Below are 19,412 nucleotides of genomic sequence, written 5' to 3'. Positions count from 1 at the left end.
TAGTTTAATAACGAAACTCATTTACGTAAATTTTCATTAATAACTCACATATTTATGGAAATCAACTTTCTTAATTATTTAGAACTTTACATGACAACTAAATAGTGACAATCTAAGGCGGACTTTGGAATTTGCATAATGCAAATGGATTTGAGATTTATCTTGAAACGGATTCCCTTGAGGTTGCAAGCCTATTGAAGGAAGAAAATGCTGATCTTACTAAAATTTGTCTTCACCCGATGTGAGGCAAACGCGACGGCGCACCAGTTATGGAAGGTGCAGAGCAATTATCATGTGATCATTTTAATTTTGTTTTAAATAAACTTTATACTATTTTTAAGTTTTATCGTAATTTGATTATTGAATAAAAAAGAATAATAAAATAAAATAATTTGCTTGAAAACTAACGCCGTAACTAATGCATGTAATTTAATTTTAAAGAACTATTCGTCCAAATGTTTCTTCACCAATAAACAAACAACAACGTATCGGTGGCATGCATAAGTTAAATGATTTACTTAAAAGCAATAATAAAAACATAGTTGGTACTTGGTAGTTGTATTTTTGTTCGAATAATGTCGTGGTCCATAAACTTGATTTAGTTCTTATAATCTAAATAGGGTTGGTAAAAAAAATATGTAATTTCTACGGGTATTCGATCTGATTGAGTCAAAGAATCTACGAGTTGACTGAATACGGAACGACAATGGTGAGATCTCCCAGCCCCAATCCCCATCCCGTCCCACCCCGTATAATATTTTATTAACTTTTATATTTTTATATATGATAATGCTTATATATATCACTTTTTATAAATATTTTTATAATTTTTAAATCATTGTAATGGTATTTAATTAAATTTTACACTATTCTATTAAAAAAAATTATATCTTTTAAAAATTTTAAATATTTATAAATCTTTCTCCGAACAATAAAAATAAAAATAAAATTTAGAAAATATATATCGGAGAATCCCCACCCTCAAAATTTCACGGACGAGGCGGAGATGGGAATGGCCCTCGACCTCGTCGTGCCCTGTTGTCATCCCTATCTAAGATTTATAACAATTTAGTACTTGAATATCAGTATATATTTATTCAATTGTCATAGTTTATCGTTTATATATTGTAATGATCATTTAATATTCTTTATTCTCTATGTTACGGGTGAAAATAGAGCATACACGTGAACGAACCCCACGGAGGATATGTGGGCTTGCTAGGGGAAGAAGGCCACGTGGCAAACAATGGGCATGACAGCTAGCAAGCAACACCTGTGGTATAGCACTGCATAATATCCTCAAAGTCAACTAAGAATCACCTGTCCGACCGCTCGTCTAGAATCCATTGGAAGCATAGTAGGTCGCTCCCCTCTAAAAGGAGGAGTGAACTCCTTCACAGATGTATGCAAATTTCTTGCATCAACTACTTGCTCTCCACTTAGCTTTCGCAAAATGAGTTATGACCTAAATTTTAAAGTGCATTTGGTTGAGCACCACATCGGTATTTAGCTCCATTTCATAGGTCTATCATGCTTGGAAGAATCACATTCGTCAACCTCATTTGGATATGTATGCAACTTGAATTTTGGCACCACACTTTGAATTTTGTAACATTTAGTCTATGAACTTTGTATGTTGACTTAATCGTTGTAGTTGAAATTTTGTAACAATTAATCTCTAAACCTTAACTTATAATGATTTAGTTCACATATTTTAACACGTATGACACTATAGTATTTAACACAACAACGTATATTTGACATGATTGCATCGATTCTATTGTGTCTTAAATTTTGACATGATTGCATCGATTCCATCAGCCCGCCATCTCATTTACATTTCCATGACCTTTTATCTTTGTACACATGTGATTCATATAATCATACACGTCAAACATCTAACTACATATCAAATGCGTTTTTCACACAATACACTCAATTGTTGCAACTATTTTAAATTTTAAGTAAATTGTTACCTATTAAATTCTTTAGACTAGTTTATTATATATATATATATATATATATTAAACTACTAGGTTCTATATAATATATATGCATATATATAAGAGTGAATAAAATAAAATTGTGTGTCCTTTGTAAAAAATAAAATTATGTGCAACGTTTAAAATATAACATTTGAAAATTCGTAAACTAAATTAAAATAATGGTTGGAATTTATGAATAAAAGTAAGATATAATTTTAAGCCTATTTTTTTAATTATTAGGTTGAATAAGAGTCACACCCATGCAAAATATTGGGGAAAAAACAAATAAATTTTGTAAGGAATTGATTTTCATCTGGATTTTTTCAGTTTCATTACATTGGATCTTAGACGAGTATTACAATTTTATCTTTATCTTCGATTATAATTCATCTATTAATTTTAATTAACAAAATAACAACATAAAAAAACTCACAAATTTCAATGGAAACCAACCTAATTAAGCATAGATTAACTTTATAGGAACTCATAAATTTAATTAACAACACCAAAAACAACTATGATGTTGTTTTTTCTTAAATTCAATCAATTTCATACTTGCCATATATTTTGGAATTAATTGAATCGTTTTTAATGGTTTTCCAAACCTAAAATCTATCAAATGGTAAAAGTTGTAATAATTATTAAAATTTAAGGTAAATATTAAAACACTCCAGTAAATATCACAACATATGTCCAAGATCAAGGTACAACTTGATAAAATTGGAAGTTCGTGTAAAAACAAGTATACACCTTATCAAGAAGTCAATGGGTAAATTTTGATTTTAACACTCCCCTTGTTTATTGACTTGAAAGCTTTAACGTTTCATTTTTCATGTTTGACAAATTAAAAAATTTGTTTTAAGAAAATTTAAAATCTTTTTAAATTGATTTTAGGAAAACATAAAATCACATCAGATTGATTTTTAAGATATCACGAGGGGGTGATTTTGGAGAAATCGATCATTCTTAAATCACTAATTCTACTGTCACTTCCAAACACACCTTAGAGTGATTTTAGCATGTCAAAAATACTCTTGTCATTGTCAAAATCACTCCAATTTTTTTTAATCATGTTTGGCAAATTAAAAAATTAATTTTACGAAAATATAAAATTACTATTTTGAAAAAAGAGATTTAAGTTAATTGATTTTCCAAAATCAACCCTTAAAAATCAATTTAAAGTGATTTTAAACATTTCTAAAATCAATTTTCTAATTTACCAACTATGATAAAAAAATTATTTGGACGGTGATTTTGGAAAACCAATGATTCTTAAATCTCTTCCCTCAAAGAGCTCAATTAATCTTATAAATTTCTAGGAAATTTAAAACTTGTGATATTTTGATTTGAAATTATTAGAGGGCTGTAATTTGACACTTGGCAGAGAATTTGAGAATCAGAATGTGAGTGCGATTGAAAAGATGATGTGCAAAGTCACATGCAGAGGTTCATGTTCGTGTTGCGGTATGAAAAATAACTAACAAATTAAAATTGGCCAATACGCGACCCATCTCTAACCTCCCATCAACAAATGCAATGAACATGAACATGCTTCAAAAATTCCCATTCCTTTTACTATATAGTCTCCAAATAACTATGCAAATTATTCCACATCTACATACCTATATTTAATTAGAGGGTTTAATTTTACCATTCTCGCTTCATGATATTTTGTTCTCAATTTGTAATAAAGGCGAGTGTTTAATACTTGTTTTTTTATTTCTCGTATATTATTCTTATTGATATGTTTACGAAATTGTATATATGTTTTGAAAGCGATAATATAAGTCTTTCAATTTAAGAAATGCAAATGAAACATCATTGTATAAGTTCAAAACATTTAGGATAAATACCAATTTTTATCCATCAACTTTACAAGGTATATCAATTTTCATTCAACCGTTCACACGCTAATTCACAACCAATTTTAACACAAAAAATAATGTAAAATCTCACAAAATTTGTAGAATTTCAATAAAATTTGAGTTTTGCACAAAATAAATATAATTAATGCATCCGAATATTTTTATAACTAAATAACTCTCTCAAAACTCACAAATCTAAAAAAAATAAAATTAAAGAGTAGTTCTAATGTCGTTTTTCTTTGAATTCTTATCAATTTTCTATCCCAACATGTGTTTTATATAGTTTATTCAACAAACTTGAGAATATTTTTTAAACAATTCTAACAAAAGTTTATAAGAAGCTAAAAATTACGACATTTATTCAAACTGATTAAAATAAAGATGACAATACTTATATAAGTTTAAGAGACACGTTGGTGAAATTAAAATCTTAAAGTTAAAATTGATCCACCCGCAAGTTTAGAGTAAAAATGTATATTTTCCCTAAATATCACATATAAAAAATTGCACAACAATTTTTAAAATAATATCTTCGTGTAAATCTGAGTTTTTAATAAATGAAGATAACAAAAAGAACCAACAAAATGCTACCATGTTTTTTTCAAAAAAAAAAAAAAAGGAAAAAAAGAAAAATTAAATATCAAATCTGCTTTAATTAAAAGTAGTACATGGAACGTTGCACGATAAATAATTAAAATTATTTGTCAAAACGAGCATAATTGTAATTGACATATATCTCTCCCATCTCGGGTTGAAAGTTAAAATTATTTATCCAAATTAGGTATTCACATTATCTAGGGGCGTTGGCGTATGATTCATTGTTTTCAAAAGAAAAGGTGGCGAGGGGGCATAAAAGTTTAGTGCTGCTGCCCACTCGAAAGGCTGGGTTTAGGCCACTGGTGACGTGTTGATTTTGCATTGGCTGTCACCCTCCTGACCTGCTACGTAGCTGTCAGCTGACTGATGGGCACGTGGCCCCATTCGCAACAGTGGGGAAAAAAATAAAGGTAATATTTGACCAAAGTAGTTAAATCATTTTATTATTTTCCCCCCAAAAAAAGATAATTTATTCTCTATTGTGCTTTACAAAGCATTATAAAAAGATTAGCTGTGAATTTAATTCATAAAATATAATTTGCTCTTTTTAGAATATCTTGGTATTAAAAATTTCATAGTTTAAAATCGACACATGTCTCTAATTAATAAGTCACGAGTTCAAATCTCCACCCACATTTATTGTACTAAAAAAATAAAGATAATTTAATTCTTAATTTCATCTAAACTTACATACTAGAAATTCATTCGCATTTGTCGCATTTGTCATGTCACATTTCATAATCCTTAATAAATACAATTACCATATTCTATATAAAATTGGAGTTAATGATATTGACTTAGTAGACAATAGACATAACATTGAAAGTTTATTAACGTGTTAGTTGAACTTTTTCAAGTTTATGGACTTCATAGTCATGATTATAAAGTTCATAAACCAACTTATAATTAAACATTTTAACTTGTGGTAACTTATTGTATATTGGCAGAGGTAGTATGATTATATCCGTTCGACAATAGATTTTCCACGTTTATTAAGCATTTAAATGTCGAAGTTGTTGTCTCAATTTTATGGAAAATCGATAAAATGTTGAAGTCAATGGACATGTTATAAAAATACAAAAATTTATAAATAAGCCTTCACCATTTATATATAAGTTATAAATTATTAATATTAATATTATATCTATATTAGTGATATTTTGTTGGTATTTGAATATTTACCTTTTTTTTTTATAATGTGGAAATGTTGATTTACCTTGTATGTAGATGTCGAATTCATGACATATTAAAATGTAGATGGAAATGTGTTAATTAATTTGTCGATGAAAATTTAATATCCTATAATAAGCCCATGATGGTATATAACAACAAATACAATCGAGAGTTGAATACAAGCGTAGTAACATTTAAAAGGATACATTTCACTATATTTTTTAAGTAGGATAATTAATTCTATTTTTTTAATTATGAGATCCAAGTCATATACCCAAGAATATTCCGAAAGTAGACAAAACTTGTAAAAATTATATATATGTAAAATGGAAAAAAGGGTTTTCACAAAACTATTTGCCAAAGGGTATGAATGATTTTGAATTGACAAAAACAATAATCACATTATGCAACTAATCGCATCATTAAAGGCAAAACATGATTGCAAACCCCACCAATAAAAAATGAAATTTCCACACATTAATTCCTAATTAACAATACAACTTTAATTGTCATTAAGTGTTTAATATTATATTAAAAAAGCTTTTTAAAATTTTATAAAGTATAGCATTTTTAAAAAACTTTATAAATATAACATTATAGTTATTGAGTCATATTCAACAAAATATTAAATTATTATTGAACCATATTTAATCAAAATGAATCCACAGCAATAAAGCATGGAACTAAATATTTATTTTGATAGCAAATACAGAAGTTACTAGTTTAGGTAAATACTCTCTCATTGCATTAAAAAATAAATAAACAATTAAACTAATTAGTAGTTTAATATGATTATTGTTTGACATATATTATATAAAAATATATTCAAGAGCCATTGAATCATATTCAACATAATTATTTAAATTATAATATTAAGAACTCTTCAATTATTATTAATTATTAAAAATTATTAAGTAGTTTCATAATTAACAAAAAAAGGAAAACCAATAATAGGAATAGCACTGGAATGACATGGAATGGAATTTCAAATATAATTAAATTTAGGTCATTGATTATTTTAGTTATCAAAATTTCCCATTAACTCATTTATGTTGATCAAATTATAAGTTTAATCCTCAAATTTTGTAAACATTTATTTGATAGCCTGCAAAATTAATTTTGTCTGGAAAATTTTAACACATTAAAAATATTAGAATAGACGGACAAATTTACAATTTTATGTATAATAAGTCATTTTAATGAATGATGTTAGTTAATACCTAAGCCAAACCTACCACGTAATTTTTAAATTTTTAAGAATTGACCGACTTGAAAAATTAAGAAGTATATCTAACAACTTCAAGCACAAATGGACTAAATAAAAAAAATTTAAATCAAACTCATAATTTTAGGGTTTAGGTTGAAACTTATATTTTAATATTTATTTCTTCATCTCAATGTTTTTTTTTTCTCTCTTTTGAAATAATCCCAATGGTTTAAAATGCACATAAAAATTGAAAATTGTAGACCTTTTGATCGGATAAGAGGGAGAAAAAGGGAAAGGTGAAGGGTATTCTGGTATTTTCTCGAATTTCTTCCGGTAGCTCTTATCCAAAAAAAAAAAAACAATTAATAATAAAAAAGCAAGGCAAGGAAACGGACCTCAAGCGAATCTGAGAGGGAGGAAGAAGAAAGAGGAATCGGGAAGCCGTTGAGAGCAGAGAAGAAAATTCCTCCCGCACGGAAATGGAGCTCCGGCGCCGGCGGTAACAATTCTCCCGGAGGAGGTGGTAGCTGAAATAATCAAACTCTGCAAAAATCCCTTGCATTTGTCTACCATCTCCGAAAATCTCAAAGATTCTTTTCCCCAAACACCACCGTTTTCCTCTTCGTCTTCTTCATCCATGCGGCGGGGCAGGGCCACAGATCCACCGACGGCTGGGCAGACGACTCATGGACCAGTTAAAGAAGTGCGATTCAGAGGCGTTCGGAAGCGGCCATGGGGCCGGTACGCCGCCGAGATTAGAGATCCCTGGAAGAAGACTCGCGTCTGGCTCGGCACCTTCGATACGGCGGAGGATGCCGCCCGAGCTTACGACGCTGCCGCTCTCTCTCTCCGCGGCCCGAAGGCTAAAACGAACTTCCCTCTGCATCCATCGGCGATCTCTGTTCATCACCAAATCCCATTCTCGCAGGAGTTTCACGACTCCGGCGGACTCTGCAAGATTAGCAACATTTCGGTCAATAGACCTACATCGAGCAGTTTGAGTTCCACCGTGGAGTCTTTCAGCGGGCCTAGGGTTTCCATTCCGGCTCCGTCCGTTCCAAAGCTCCATCGGAAGTCCCTGCCGCCGGTCTCCCCCGACGATTGCCACAGCGACTGTGATTCATCGTCCTCGGTTGTTGATGACAGTGAGGAATATGCACGAACCTCTTCAATCCGCAGAGTGTTGCCGTTCGATCTGAACCTACCTCCTCCACTGCCGCCGCACGACGTCGATTTATCCGGTGATGATCTTCAAGCCACTGCTCTGTGTTTCTGATAATGTTCTGCTTCTAATCACAAATATCAAACGGGTTATTTTTCTCCCACGCCTCTTCCATTATCTATCTTATTTTCTCGACTGAGCAGAATTAAATGGAAACTTTGTCTCAACCTGCTTGTTGAATGAGAAAATTTGCTTCTCCACTCCTTAATTTCTTAGTTTATGGTGGTAGAGTAGCATCTGAATTTTGCCAACACGGAGCTCTGAATCTTACTTTGTGTTTCTGTGTTGTTAAAGAAAAAAGGGGAAGGGTTTTCCATTTTGATCTGATTCTCTGCTTAACCATATGAAATAACTGTTCATTGCATTAGAAAAACAACTCATAATCTCTCATCTCTTCAATCAAATCCTATTACGAAAATCCATTCTTCACTTCACCATATTCAATTAACTCATAGGGCTTTGAATTAATGAGTGATTTCAAATTCCTCTCTACTTTGGGAGTCTACAAAATTAAAGTTCTTCTTCCAAACTTCCCTTGGATTCTCTTGTTCTACACGACTTTTCTCTATAGATCTCTCTGTAACCCGTTTTCCTCCATGGGATTATTGCTTCCAAGGTACATAATTATGGTAGTCGTAGTCAACTTTTATCACTTTGGCGCATGTTAGAGGCATTAATTAATCATCATTTCATGTTCAAACTTTACCAGAAATCAAATGCCCTATTAAGCATGGCCACCATTTCGATTGGACTGGATACAGATGATCATAATTTTTTAGATTTCTTCAAATGTCTGTACGAATTTAGAAGGAAGCAGATCAAGTGGATTTTTCAGCCCAATTCAAATTGTTCTTCATATGGGGTTGCTCTAAAGCCGCCCAAAAAAGGAGGAGAATATATTACTTTTACCTTTCATGTTTTTGTTTACCTTTTGAATTTGGGTCTTCCAAGTTGGATGTTTTTTGAGCATTAAGATTAGTTTTCAATCTTAAAATTCCTTAATTATTCATTTTTCTTGATCAGTTTTGGAAACATGTTGGCTTCGAGTGTTCAAAATTTCTAATTGGGTTGTTGTAAGATGATTATGTTTAGCATTTTGTTTTGGCTCTAAAACCAAATTTGGTAAAATATTTTCAAAATAATTATTATTGATCGATTGAAGAAGTTGTGGTAAAAAAGTATGATCCTCAGTTTTGAAATTCAAATTCAAATTAAATCATATTGCCCTTTTTTATTATTTTTTTTTCAGTTTAATAATTTTCCTTTGATAAAGGAAGTACCTATGGAAAGAAGTTATTGTCTGGATATTATTCTTCCCTTGGTACAAAAATATGATCTAATTTTACGTTGTAATTATTTTATAAAATCTTGGTATTTTACTCTTATATAGCTTGATTAGAAATATTCATTAAAATAATTAAATTAGATTAGGTCGACTAACCGTTTAATTGAAGATAGACCAATTTGAAGATATTCATTTTCGAACTTGATTACTTAGAGGTGATAGGTGATTAATTGTTGTAACAATCAAGTAATCAATGGTTATATTTATTGCATTTAAAGGGAAGGTTTATTTTACATTTTTGCATTAATTAATTATTAATAATATTATCTTGAAGTTAAGTTTATCTATAGCAAATGATCATGTACAAAAGCGAATAACGTATGTATCACTCTTATGTATGATCGTTTGAAACCATTAAACCACGTTGAGAACGAGTATGAATAATATATTTTTTTCCTTATCTTTTTCTCTCTGTTTTGTTTTGCGTTCGTTGACTTAAATATGAGTACAAGTCACTTCAAATTTAATATATTTTAAATATAATCACAAATTGAAATTTCTCCCCGACCTAAAAATTATTGGTTTTGCCTTTCACCTTTAGTTGTCTTGTGTTATAAAACAAAACCAATATTTTACAAAAAAAAAAAAGAAAAAGAAAAAGAAAAAACATTGTCAATTTATTTTTTGCTTTCAACTTTGTTGTTCTTTTTTAATATTCAAAATATTAATAGATGAACAAATAAGTCCTCACATCCATATCATAAATATCAAGGCTTGGAATTTATTACTAATCAAAATTCTTGAGCCCAATGGGTGAAGGATTGATAAACAAATCCAATCAAGCTCTTGGGCTAGCTTTTAGCTAAACAGCTTATATATATATATATAAAATATTAACTTATTATAATATATATAGTACAAACTTATACTATTTGATAAGTTACTATTCTAGAGAGGTGATTTTTGGTAAATATTGGTAGCTTTCGAAATTTATTAGAACAATATAAGTCTTTTGAAACTTATTCAATGATAGAATTATTATGTTAGAAAGATATAAAAATCATATCTTTAAAATACACATTTGATCAAAGTCTTAGTTAATTATGATCAAATATGTCTCTTAAAATGACTTCTTTTATTTACCTTTCTACAACCATCATTTGAATAAGTTTCAAATCATCTTTTATTTTTCTAATAAGTTTCCAAAACCTCCGAAACTTTATCCAAAAAGAGGTCGATGCTTAAGACTTTGATAAATGGATGAATCAAAGAAACGACGCGAGTGCATTCTTGACCACATAACTAGAGACGATTTGGTTCGTCTTTTGAGTCGGATGAAATGAGTCCCAAAAGATGTACTTGTTTGCGTCAGAGCAAGTGAACAAGCTATCCCGATTGCAGGCATAACCCATCTCAAACATCCCTGTTGCGCAACACGCCGTGGACGTCACCTCAAACCCTGTCACAAGCCCAAAAAACCCCATTTTCCAATTTCAAATTCTTTCTTGTCAAGAACAATGATATAAGATTATCAACTTTAAGTTTATTACCGTAGACTGAAGGCTTTCTGATCATGTGCATAAGAATGTAATACGGATTCGAAAACACCAACTTGATCCCAGGAAGCTCCCCGTTGAGTTTCTCCGTCAAGGCCTTAAGTTTGTTATTGAATTCAACAGCCAAAATGTTGTAGCTCTCCACACAGTTATCGCCTCTAAAAACATTTGTTGCTCTTTCCAACGGCAAGCACCCCATAGGCGGCAACCCGCCGAGGGAGATTTTCCGAGCGCCGAGGCTGTGGAGCTTCTCGATAAACCCGCCCGCAATCCCGGTGAGAAAGTCCTCGTATTGTTGGAGGTTGTACTGTGAGGAACGACCTGGCATTGTGTAGTAATTCTCCAAAAAGTCGTTGGTTCCTAAACTCATCACATATAGAGCTTCTGTTATAGTCTCGTTTGCTTTAGTCGGGCCTTGATATTCCCTGAGCTTCGTTTGATACTCTTTGTAATTTTCAAGTTGTTTCCATAATGGTATCACAGACTGCAACATTACATAATGTTTCCATCTCATATTAGACTTCTATATTAAGAGTGCTTGTGTTAGAGAAAATTTATAACACTCTCATAATACGTATTTCCTTTGTTCTATAAATTTTCTACCATAAATAATTTTTTCATATTGTTGAACTCTTAGATAATAAATAATAAATGAGAGTGGATATACATATTACAGTATAAATTTTTTCTAAAGTAAAATATTAGGAGACAAAACTAATAGTAAGATGAGAATGATTATTTTTTTTTCAAAAAAGTATAAACTGTGTTGTAACGCGACCAAAGTTAAAATGAAAAAAAATCACCGATATAAATGTTAGAGAGACATCTCTATTGAATCAGACTTTCTGGTTGAAACCAAAAGTAAAGCTATTAGGGAGAAGTTCCGTTGTCCTCGACCAAATTAAAAGTTACTAAGTCAGCTAATGTAAAAATATACCGAAAAAATTATGAACAAACATCGTTTTTTAAAACATAAAACTAAAAGCGAAAGGGAGGGGAAACCATTATTTTGAAAGCTGAGTGGTCAAAGTGGACCAAATTAAGGATCTGAAACAGAGACATAAAATAAAGTTTACCAGAACATCTGAAGTGGCATTATCATAGCCAGTTCCAGCAGAAGCAAAAGTGACCCCTGTCGCCAAATCTGAGATGTTATAAGAAGGGTCCAAATAAGCAGGCACAATTGGCTTCAGCCCAAATGCCTCAGAAATGAAGTCTGTAGGAATTCTCCCATTGGAGAATCTCCCCGTCGCCTTCCCGCCGGTGAAGTCGCGCCCGTACGGCTGGAAGTTGCTTCGGGCTATCGTCGGGATGAAGTTGTTGTTCCCAGCATCCACTGACGAGTCCCCGAAGACGATGATCGCCGAAACCTTCGCCTCCGCTCCCACCACCACCTCCGGTGCCAAGAGAAGGTGAGTTGTAAGAATGCATAGGAAGAACATGTATGCCATAACTTAACTTAACTTTGGTTATGTGATTTTGTGAGTCAAAAAACAGAGGATTTAAGCAGAGGAGGGGAGGCAGTGGCAATGCAATAAATAAATGTGGTTGGGGAAAAATAAATGAGAGTTTGAAGTGAAGCTAGAGAAGTTGTTGGGGGAGTTTTAATTGCTTCTAACAAACATTTAATGGGATCATACACATTCAAGGACTTTATATTTGTATTCTTGATTGACTTCGTAAATTTTCTCTAATTTCATTTAAGCCAAATTTTTAATTTTGTAGATTTAGACTCTATACGGGAATAAATGGTACAATTTGAACTCTACGTTTGAATAAGTAGTGAAATTGATACTTTAAATTAGACAAGTTTTACTGACATCAACATAGCTCAAACTATAACACTACATTTTTTTTTTTATGGAATTTTTGGCGACGCAACATTTAGCGACGATTCCTTCTATCGTCACCAAAAGTTCGTAGAAAAGCGAGATTTTGACCATTAAAATTTTCGACAAAAATGAAACGATGCATTTTAGAAACTATGTCGATGAGATACGTACGTCGAGAAAAGTTGCCCTAATTTCACAACCCCTCGATTCTTCCTCCTCATTTTCTTTCTTTCTTCAATTTTTCCGTAGGCACTTCTTCTCTCTTCCTTTCGATTTTTCCGCTAGCTCCAACGTCGCCATCGCCACCGTTGTCATCGTTAGTAGCTCTATTTGAACTAAAAAAAAAGAAGTATTCATTTGTTTGAAGATGGTTTGAATGAGACTACTTTTGAACGTATTGATTCTTCCAATTACACCGGACGACCTTTTGTGTTGTTAAATTTGAACTTTCATTTTGTAGCAAGTGTCAAACTATTTCTATAGTTGAGTTTGACATGACATGATTTTAGTTAATTTCTTAAATTCAACCTTGTATGATTTATTGGTTAGTTATCCAAAAATTATAATTTAATTTTGAAAAAAATATTAATTACAGCACTTAATTCCCACGGAATTAAAATGTGAATCATTATTTGAGTAGGTGGATATGATTTTTCAATTTTTTATTTATTTATTTTTTTTAGCCCAAAGAGTTGAGGAAAAGGCATTATGTAGGTGGGTTTCTAGAAAACCAAAAGCCCTAATAAAGGCTTGATTTTATGAAGGTTGGCAAAACTAAAACTAAAAACAGAGCATCACTTTCATTTGCCTTCCCACCCACCTAATTCGACACGTCGTAATGAAACATAAGAAGAAATCTGGGGAGTTAATTTTATGTGGTTGGAACCGCCCAAGACAACGACAATATTATGGATGTCGGACATCAACAGAAAAGGAGGTGGAGATCATATCGCCCTCCGTGATTGCTTTCCTTTATTACCCCCATCACTATCCTTTTACACTACTAACAAAAATATCCTCCCAGCACTTCGGTAAACTTCTGAGTTTCACCGGAAAAGTCTCGTATTAATGAAAAAATATTATCCCTTCGATAATAAAAACGTTCTTGAACTGTAACAGATAAATTTTAATTGGTTCGAGTTTAAAAAACTATTTAAGTCATAGAGTGACATTTTATTTTATTAGGGATTTGATGGGTTTATGATTGGACATGATTTATGAACAATGTGTTGTTATAATCATTTAAATCACATGCAAATATTATTATTGGAAGTACGTTATTTGCAATGACATGAATAATTATTTAAAAATTATTGAGTAATATAATGAAATTTGCTAAATGGGCTTTGATACTATAGCATGGCAATAGGGTGTGGCCCAAACTTTTAAGGGTAGGGTGCCTCTGCAGAGGGTTCACTTTCCCTCACAAGGGCAGCTTTTATTGTTGACCTAAAATTTGCGGCCATTTAATTTAATGAACCCACTTTTAGCTCCCTCATATTCTTTCACAGCTCATTTCTTTGTTAAAATTAATCATCCCAAATATTACTTCCAAATTGGTACCATCGGCCCACATTAGTTTAACTCAGCAATAATTAACATCTAACAGTGATTTTAGTCGGAATGATTATATCGTTGCAACTACTTTATAATTTAAAAGTCAATTTGGTCTCTTATTAAAAGATGATGAGTTCGAATCTTCATTTTCACATGTTGTACCAAAAAAAGTTTGAAAGACATATTTCTATCGTTCAATCACATATCTAACTAATAAATAATTATAGAAATGATCGTCATCTGTACCTACATATTTGTCATGGCAGTGAAAGAATTTTAACTCGAAAGACATCTTCACACTTACACGGTGAAGACACTAGTGCAAGACTAGAACATATCCTAGGTAACATGGAACATTTACTTTGAACTCAATTTCTTTCTTGTTGATCGATATTATTCCCCGTTACACACATCTAACAACAACACCCACAAGGACCGCCATAACAAATTAGACTTTTAAACGATACTAGCAATTTTAAATAAAGATGACATATAATACAAAAGCAATAGTATTTAAATTAAGTGGAATGTTTCCATGTATATAAGACAGAAATATTCTTAAAAATAAACAAGGTCTTAAATATCGAGATCTCAATTTTATGAAAATATTGATGGAAATATGGATAAATTTGTTGTTGATGGATATATTTTTTAAAAAATTATAAAAATTAAAAATATTGTAAAAAATATATAAATAAACAAATAAATATTTCACCCTTCTAAATAAGTTTAAAATGATTAATATTAATATTCTATTTATATTAGTGATATTTTATTGATATTTTTCATATTTTATCAATTTTTTGTAATATTATAGAAATGTCAATTTACCTCGTCGTATTAATGTCGAAGCTATAGATAGATGGAAATGTTGATGAAAATATCAACACGCCAACGGATATTTAATAACACAATTACACGGATATAAATACTCTTTTCAAGCTCACATATATCTAACATTAATTTATATCTTAACAATAACTTCCAATGATTTCTCAAATGGTGAAACAAACAACAAAAGAATAAGATAAATTATTAATGACAAAATACAGGCAAAAAAGCAAAAGAGGTGGGAGAATCAAAGATTCAAAATAAATACAGTGCGTAATTTTTTCTAGAATACGACATAGTGGAGATTCGAACGTTCATCGAAACATAGGGAGAAGAATTCTAAGCAAATCATTGACAATAATTTGGTTGGTCTTCTGAGTGGGATGAAAGGCATCCCAAAACACATATTTGTTTGCATCCATGCAAGTAAATGGGTTTTCTTGGTTGCACAGATAGCTCATCTCAAATGTCCCAGTTGCACAGCATGCCTTTCCAGCCACTTCAAATCCTGCCCATTTATCGTGTCCGATATTAGTTAAATATATGTTTTAGTCCTTTATATTTTAATATTAATCCCTCGAGAGATGAAATATTGAAATTTCTACCCCAAACATTTTATCTTTTAGTGCCCCAAATTTCTGGTTCAAAATTTTGCCAATTCACCTGAGTATTATGTTACCCAAAAAATTCCTGGGTCAATTTTAATATTCACCTGGTAAGAAACAAAATCAAAACCTTTTTGAGAAACAATCCAGAACTTTTTAGAACTTTTACTCTAAAAAGAGTAAAAAATGTAGAGAGAGAAAGATGGGGAGGGTTGGCAGTGTCTTAAAGATGGCGTAGAGATATATTAATGATTATGACCAAACCTTCAATGAGCTAACTACGCACAGAATGCAGACAACCAAAGCCCCAGACACCTACCGTTTGGTTCTCCTACCCAACCAACTTTCACATATTTTTTGTACTATCCTCATGAGTCGCCAACATCTAAATATTTTCGACGGACCAGTCTACTTATATTTTAAATCCTTGTTAGGTACTTTATCTTTCGATCCTTAACATGCTCCTTAAGATAGTTGCCTCTTTTGGATCCACCAATCTTGTCCCAGATCTCATTTTTTCGAGTTTGAACTTTTGGGTTATGATATCATATTAATATTTATGAGTTCCAACTCAAAACTAATTGACAATTAGAGAAGTATCTCACTTATATTATAAACTGGTTAGGCCTCTTATTACGTGTGATCCTTAACAAAATTATTATCTAGAACTCAAAAATATAGGAAATGGGGTCTACTATGCTAAAAGTGGGTGAAACCTCATCTTTTTTTTTTTTTAAATATCCCACATTAAAAAGATCAAGGGACGTAATTTAACAATGTTCCTAAGCCTTGGTTTATTGAGAGGATATGTCACTAAACGAATATTGATAAGATATATTTAGAGTCTAACAAATTTAAACGAACATCTCTGATCTTGTTTGTAAACTACATGGTGTTACTTCTTCTCATTCTCAATTTATTTTGATATAGAACCATAAATGATTTATTTAAAAGAAATCAAGAACGGAGAAAATTTAAACGCAAAAATGAAAAAAAGAAGCACAAAGCTGAAAGATAAGATGTTTAATTTCATACCGTATAAGTAAGGCTGGCTGATGATCTGATAAAAAATGGGAAAAGGATTTGCAAAGAGCATTGTAAGGCCTGGGAGCTGCATATTCAATGCCCCCACGAATCCCTCCAACTTCCTATTGAATTCCAAAGCCACAGCGTTGTATTTCTCTACGCACCCAAAATTTCCCATGACATTGGTTGCTCTCTCCAGCGGCAAACACCCCATCGGAGGAAGCCCGGTAAACGATATTTTTCTCGCGCCGAGCCCGTAAAGTTCTCCGATGAACTTCCCGGCCAGTTCGAGCAGGAAATCCTCGTACTGTTGGATCGTAAATTGGAGTCTCCGCCGAGGAATTGTGTAGTAATTTTCCAAGAAGTCGTTTGTTCCTAAACTTACCAAATATAGAGCTTCTCTTATCACTTCATTTGCTTTCTCATTGCCCATATAGGCTCTTAGCTTGTTTTGATAGTCCTTGAAAAACTCCACTTCCCTCCATAGAGGTATCACATTCTGCTCGGTTTCATAAATAACAGAATCCTCGTTATACATCAACATTATTGAATTCTCGATCACGTATTAAAAGATGATTGAGATGGAACCCATAAATATTGATATATGTCAAAGCCCAAAAGCTCAAACGAACGTCAATATGAGATCAAGTCAAAATGGGTGAGCTCAAAAGATGCACAATCATGAGATTTTTGAATTTTGTGTTTAATAGATTTATATACTTTAAAGGTATTTAATAAGTCAAGAAGCTAGCTATTAGACATAAAATTGAAAATTTAAAAAACTGTTAAATTAATGAGAAATTTTGATAAAAGATTGATATTAAGAGTTCAAAGATCTATTAAACGTTCGATCTATTAAATATACTCTTAAAATTTAACTTAACAAAGATATTAATTTAAATATTATATCTAATAGGCATCTAATAGTTCACACTATCTCTATCATTTTAACACTTGCACTGTCAAATACTTGAACTCGTCCAAAACCACAAATTCTTCTTCAAGCAATAATATATTTTAAAGGAAAATATTTGACTCTTGGATTAAATATTGTCCTTATCACGGTTAGAAAATTGATATTAATTTTATAAAAAATATTTATTTTAGTATTTTTCTCTTTTAGATATCAAACAATGAAACAAAATTATTCAAAAGTTTAAGTATTTTCATATTTTAAATATCAACAAAATTTCAAGTTTATTGGCTTGAAAGTTTAGAAATTAAACAGACTTACTAAAACATCGGAAGTGGAGTTGTCGAAGCCAGTTCCGGCGGAGGCGAAGCAAACTCCGGTGGCGAAGTCGGCAATGGTATAACCGGGGTCCAAGTAAGCCGGTATGGTTGATTTTAGACCAAAAGCTTCAGAAATAAAGTCCGGCGGAACGCGGCCGTTGGAGAACCTTCCGGTGGCCTGACCACCGACGAAGTCCCGGCCATAAGGCCTGAAATTGCTTTTCAACACCGTCTTAACCACATTGTTATTGCCGGAATCCACAGAGGAGTCTCCAAACACAATAATGGCCGGAACTTTTGCTCCGGTTTTGGATGCCAATGTGAAGATTAGAATAACCAATAATGGGTTAACGAGGAAATGGAAGGAACCCATTATTTAAATTATAAAAAAAGGACAGTTCTTGGGAAAAAAAAATGATATTTAGAGAAAATGGAAGAGGATGGAGAGAGTAAAGCAAAAATTGTGAGATGAATTGGGGTTAAATTTTGATATAAATTGTGGAGAGATCGATGCGTGGTTTGGTGGGAATTCAATGAGCATTTTGATGGCGGTTGGTCCAACAAATTTACATGCAAAGGCCAATGTTATTATACACTTTGGTTCAGGGTTGGTTAGCCATGTGGTGGCTTTTTCAGTTATGACCACCGCCGCCGGCGACGGCGGCCGGAATTATGAATAAAGCAACAAAGTGGGAGGAGAAAAAAATATATGATTTTGTTGGATTGGATTTATGATGGGAGTCAATTTTTTTTAGGTGTCGACGGTCCTTCGATATTTCCAATCTTTCCATCTTTGGGCGTATAGACACTATTCCTATACTCGTACATAGGCAAGGGGTTATTGTTTGGTGGGAATTACGTTAATTTTTGTGTTTATATGATTCCATTAATTTTTGGGTTTTCCCTCCAGATTAGATTTATGTTCAAAATCTATATCTACACGAGATAAAAGTTCAAAGTTATAGTTAAATTCTCTCTCGTTAATATGCAAAATTATTAGCCGCATTATTTCGTGCCCTGTCAAATAATTTTTCCATTTTTTAGGTGGATGATCATATATTTAGTTGGAAAAATGATCCAATAATTTTTTTAACAGAACATGCGAGGATAGGGGATTGAACTTACACTCTCTTAATTGGAGATATATATCACAATTACCACTAAATTATACTCGTTTTGAAAAAAAAAAGAAAAAAAGAAAATCACAAATTAACGATATGAATAATTATTTTATAAACTTAAAAAAAAATTTACAATTGAACTGTACCCATCATAACTTGACTTGGGTGTAATTACTATAATAAAAAGTTTTAGATACGGCCAAACCCCTTCATTTAATACACATTTGGTTTTTTATGAGAAAATATTGGATAAAATTAGATTTTTGGAATAATTATTTTAAAAAGCTTCTTATGAAACAACCTACTTTTCCAACCTC

At 31.8% G+C, this 19,412-nt stretch overlaps 3 protein-coding genes across 5 annotated transcripts; 1 reads left to right on the top strand and 2 right to left on the bottom strand.

The window, feature by feature from the left end:
* The first annotated feature begins 7,194 nt into the window (after positions 1-7,194).
* Positions 7,195-8,257, top strand: LOC148211606 (ethylene-responsive transcription factor 3-like). The gene has a single exon (XM_088123499.1). It carries the CDS (start codon positions 7,465-7,467, stop codon positions 8,101-8,103), a length of 639 nt encoding a protein of 212 aa, XP_087979625.1. The 5' UTR covers positions 7,195-7,464; the 3' UTR covers positions 8,104-8,257.
* Positions 8,258-10,090: 1,833 nt separating this feature from the next.
* LOC111016682 (GDSL esterase/lipase At2g04570) lies at positions 10,091-12,388 on the bottom strand. The gene is made up of 3 exons (XM_022292148.2): positions 11,967-12,388; positions 10,885-11,374; positions 10,091-10,793 (listed from the first exon to the last, which is right to left on the bottom strand). Exons 1-3 carry the CDS (start codon positions 12,339-12,341, stop codon positions 10,600-10,602), a joined length of 1,059 nt encoding a protein of 352 aa, XP_022147840.1. The 5' UTR covers positions 12,342-12,388; the 3' UTR covers positions 10,091-10,599.
* Positions 12,389-15,282: 2,894 nt separating this feature from the next.
* On the bottom strand, positions 15,283-18,721 carry LOC111016676 (GDSL esterase/lipase At2g42990). 3 transcript variants are annotated; one of them, XR_002602205.2, is made up of 4 exons: positions 17,976-18,721; positions 16,751-17,240; positions 15,716-15,822; positions 15,480-15,618 (listed from the first exon to the last, which is right to left on the bottom strand). XR_002602205.2 is itself a non-coding variant. In XM_022292141.2 (4 exons), exons 1-3 carry the CDS (start codon positions 18,345-18,347, stop codon positions 15,812-15,814), a joined length of 873 nt encoding a protein of 290 aa, XP_022147833.1. In that variant the 5' UTR covers positions 18,348-18,721; the 3' UTR covers positions 15,482-15,618; positions 15,774-15,811. The 3 variants fall into 3 exon arrangements, 2 of the variants coding, with proteins under 2 accessions (XP_022147832.1, XP_022147833.1); XM_022292141.2 differs by having other exon boundaries at positions 15,482-15,618; positions 15,774-15,822; XM_022292140.2 differs by lacking the exon at positions 15,716-15,822 and having other exon boundaries at positions 15,283-15,618; positions 17,976-18,718.
* Between the last annotated feature and the right edge of the window lie 691 nt (positions 18,722-19,412).

This window comes from Momordica charantia (genome assembly GCF_013281855.1).
Source record: "Momordica charantia cultivar OHB3-1 chromosome 4 unlocalized genomic scaffold, Mcharantia_2.0 BLBB01000004.1, whole genome shotgun sequence".
Taxonomy (NCBI): Eukaryota; Viridiplantae; Streptophyta; class Magnoliopsida; order Cucurbitales; family Cucurbitaceae; genus Momordica; species Momordica charantia.
Note: the sequence above shows the minus strand (reverse complement) of the source record. Positions and strands in the feature narration are given on the sequence as shown.

Coding starts and splice junctions, on each gene's coding strand:
- LOC111016682 (XM_022292148.2), bottom strand. CDS start 12,341: ATGGCATACATGTTCTTCCTATGCATTCTTACAACTCACCTTCTCTTG. Junction 11,375..11,966: donor ATGCCACTTCAGATGTTCTG/GTAAACTTTATT, acceptor GTAATGTTGCAG/TCTGTGATACCATTATGGAA. Junction 10,794..10,884: donor CAGAAAGCCTTCAGTCTACG/GTAATAAACTTA, acceptor GGCTTGTGACAG/GGTTTGAGGTGACGTCCACG.
- LOC111016676 (XM_022292140.2), bottom strand. CDS start 18,347: ATGGGTTCCTTCCATTTCCTCGTTAACCCATTATTGGTTATTCTAATC. Junction 17,241..17,975: donor ACTCCACTTCCGATGTTTTA/GTAAGTCTGTTT, acceptor GAAACCGAGCAG/AATGTGATACCTCTATGGAG. Junction 15,619..16,750: donor CAGCCAGCCTTACTTATACG/GTATGAAATTAA, acceptor ATAAATGGGCAG/GATTTGAAGTGGCTGGAAAG.
- LOC148211606 (XM_088123499.1), top strand. CDS start 7,465: ATGCGGCGGGGCAGGGCCACAGATCCACCGACGGCTGGGCAGACGACT.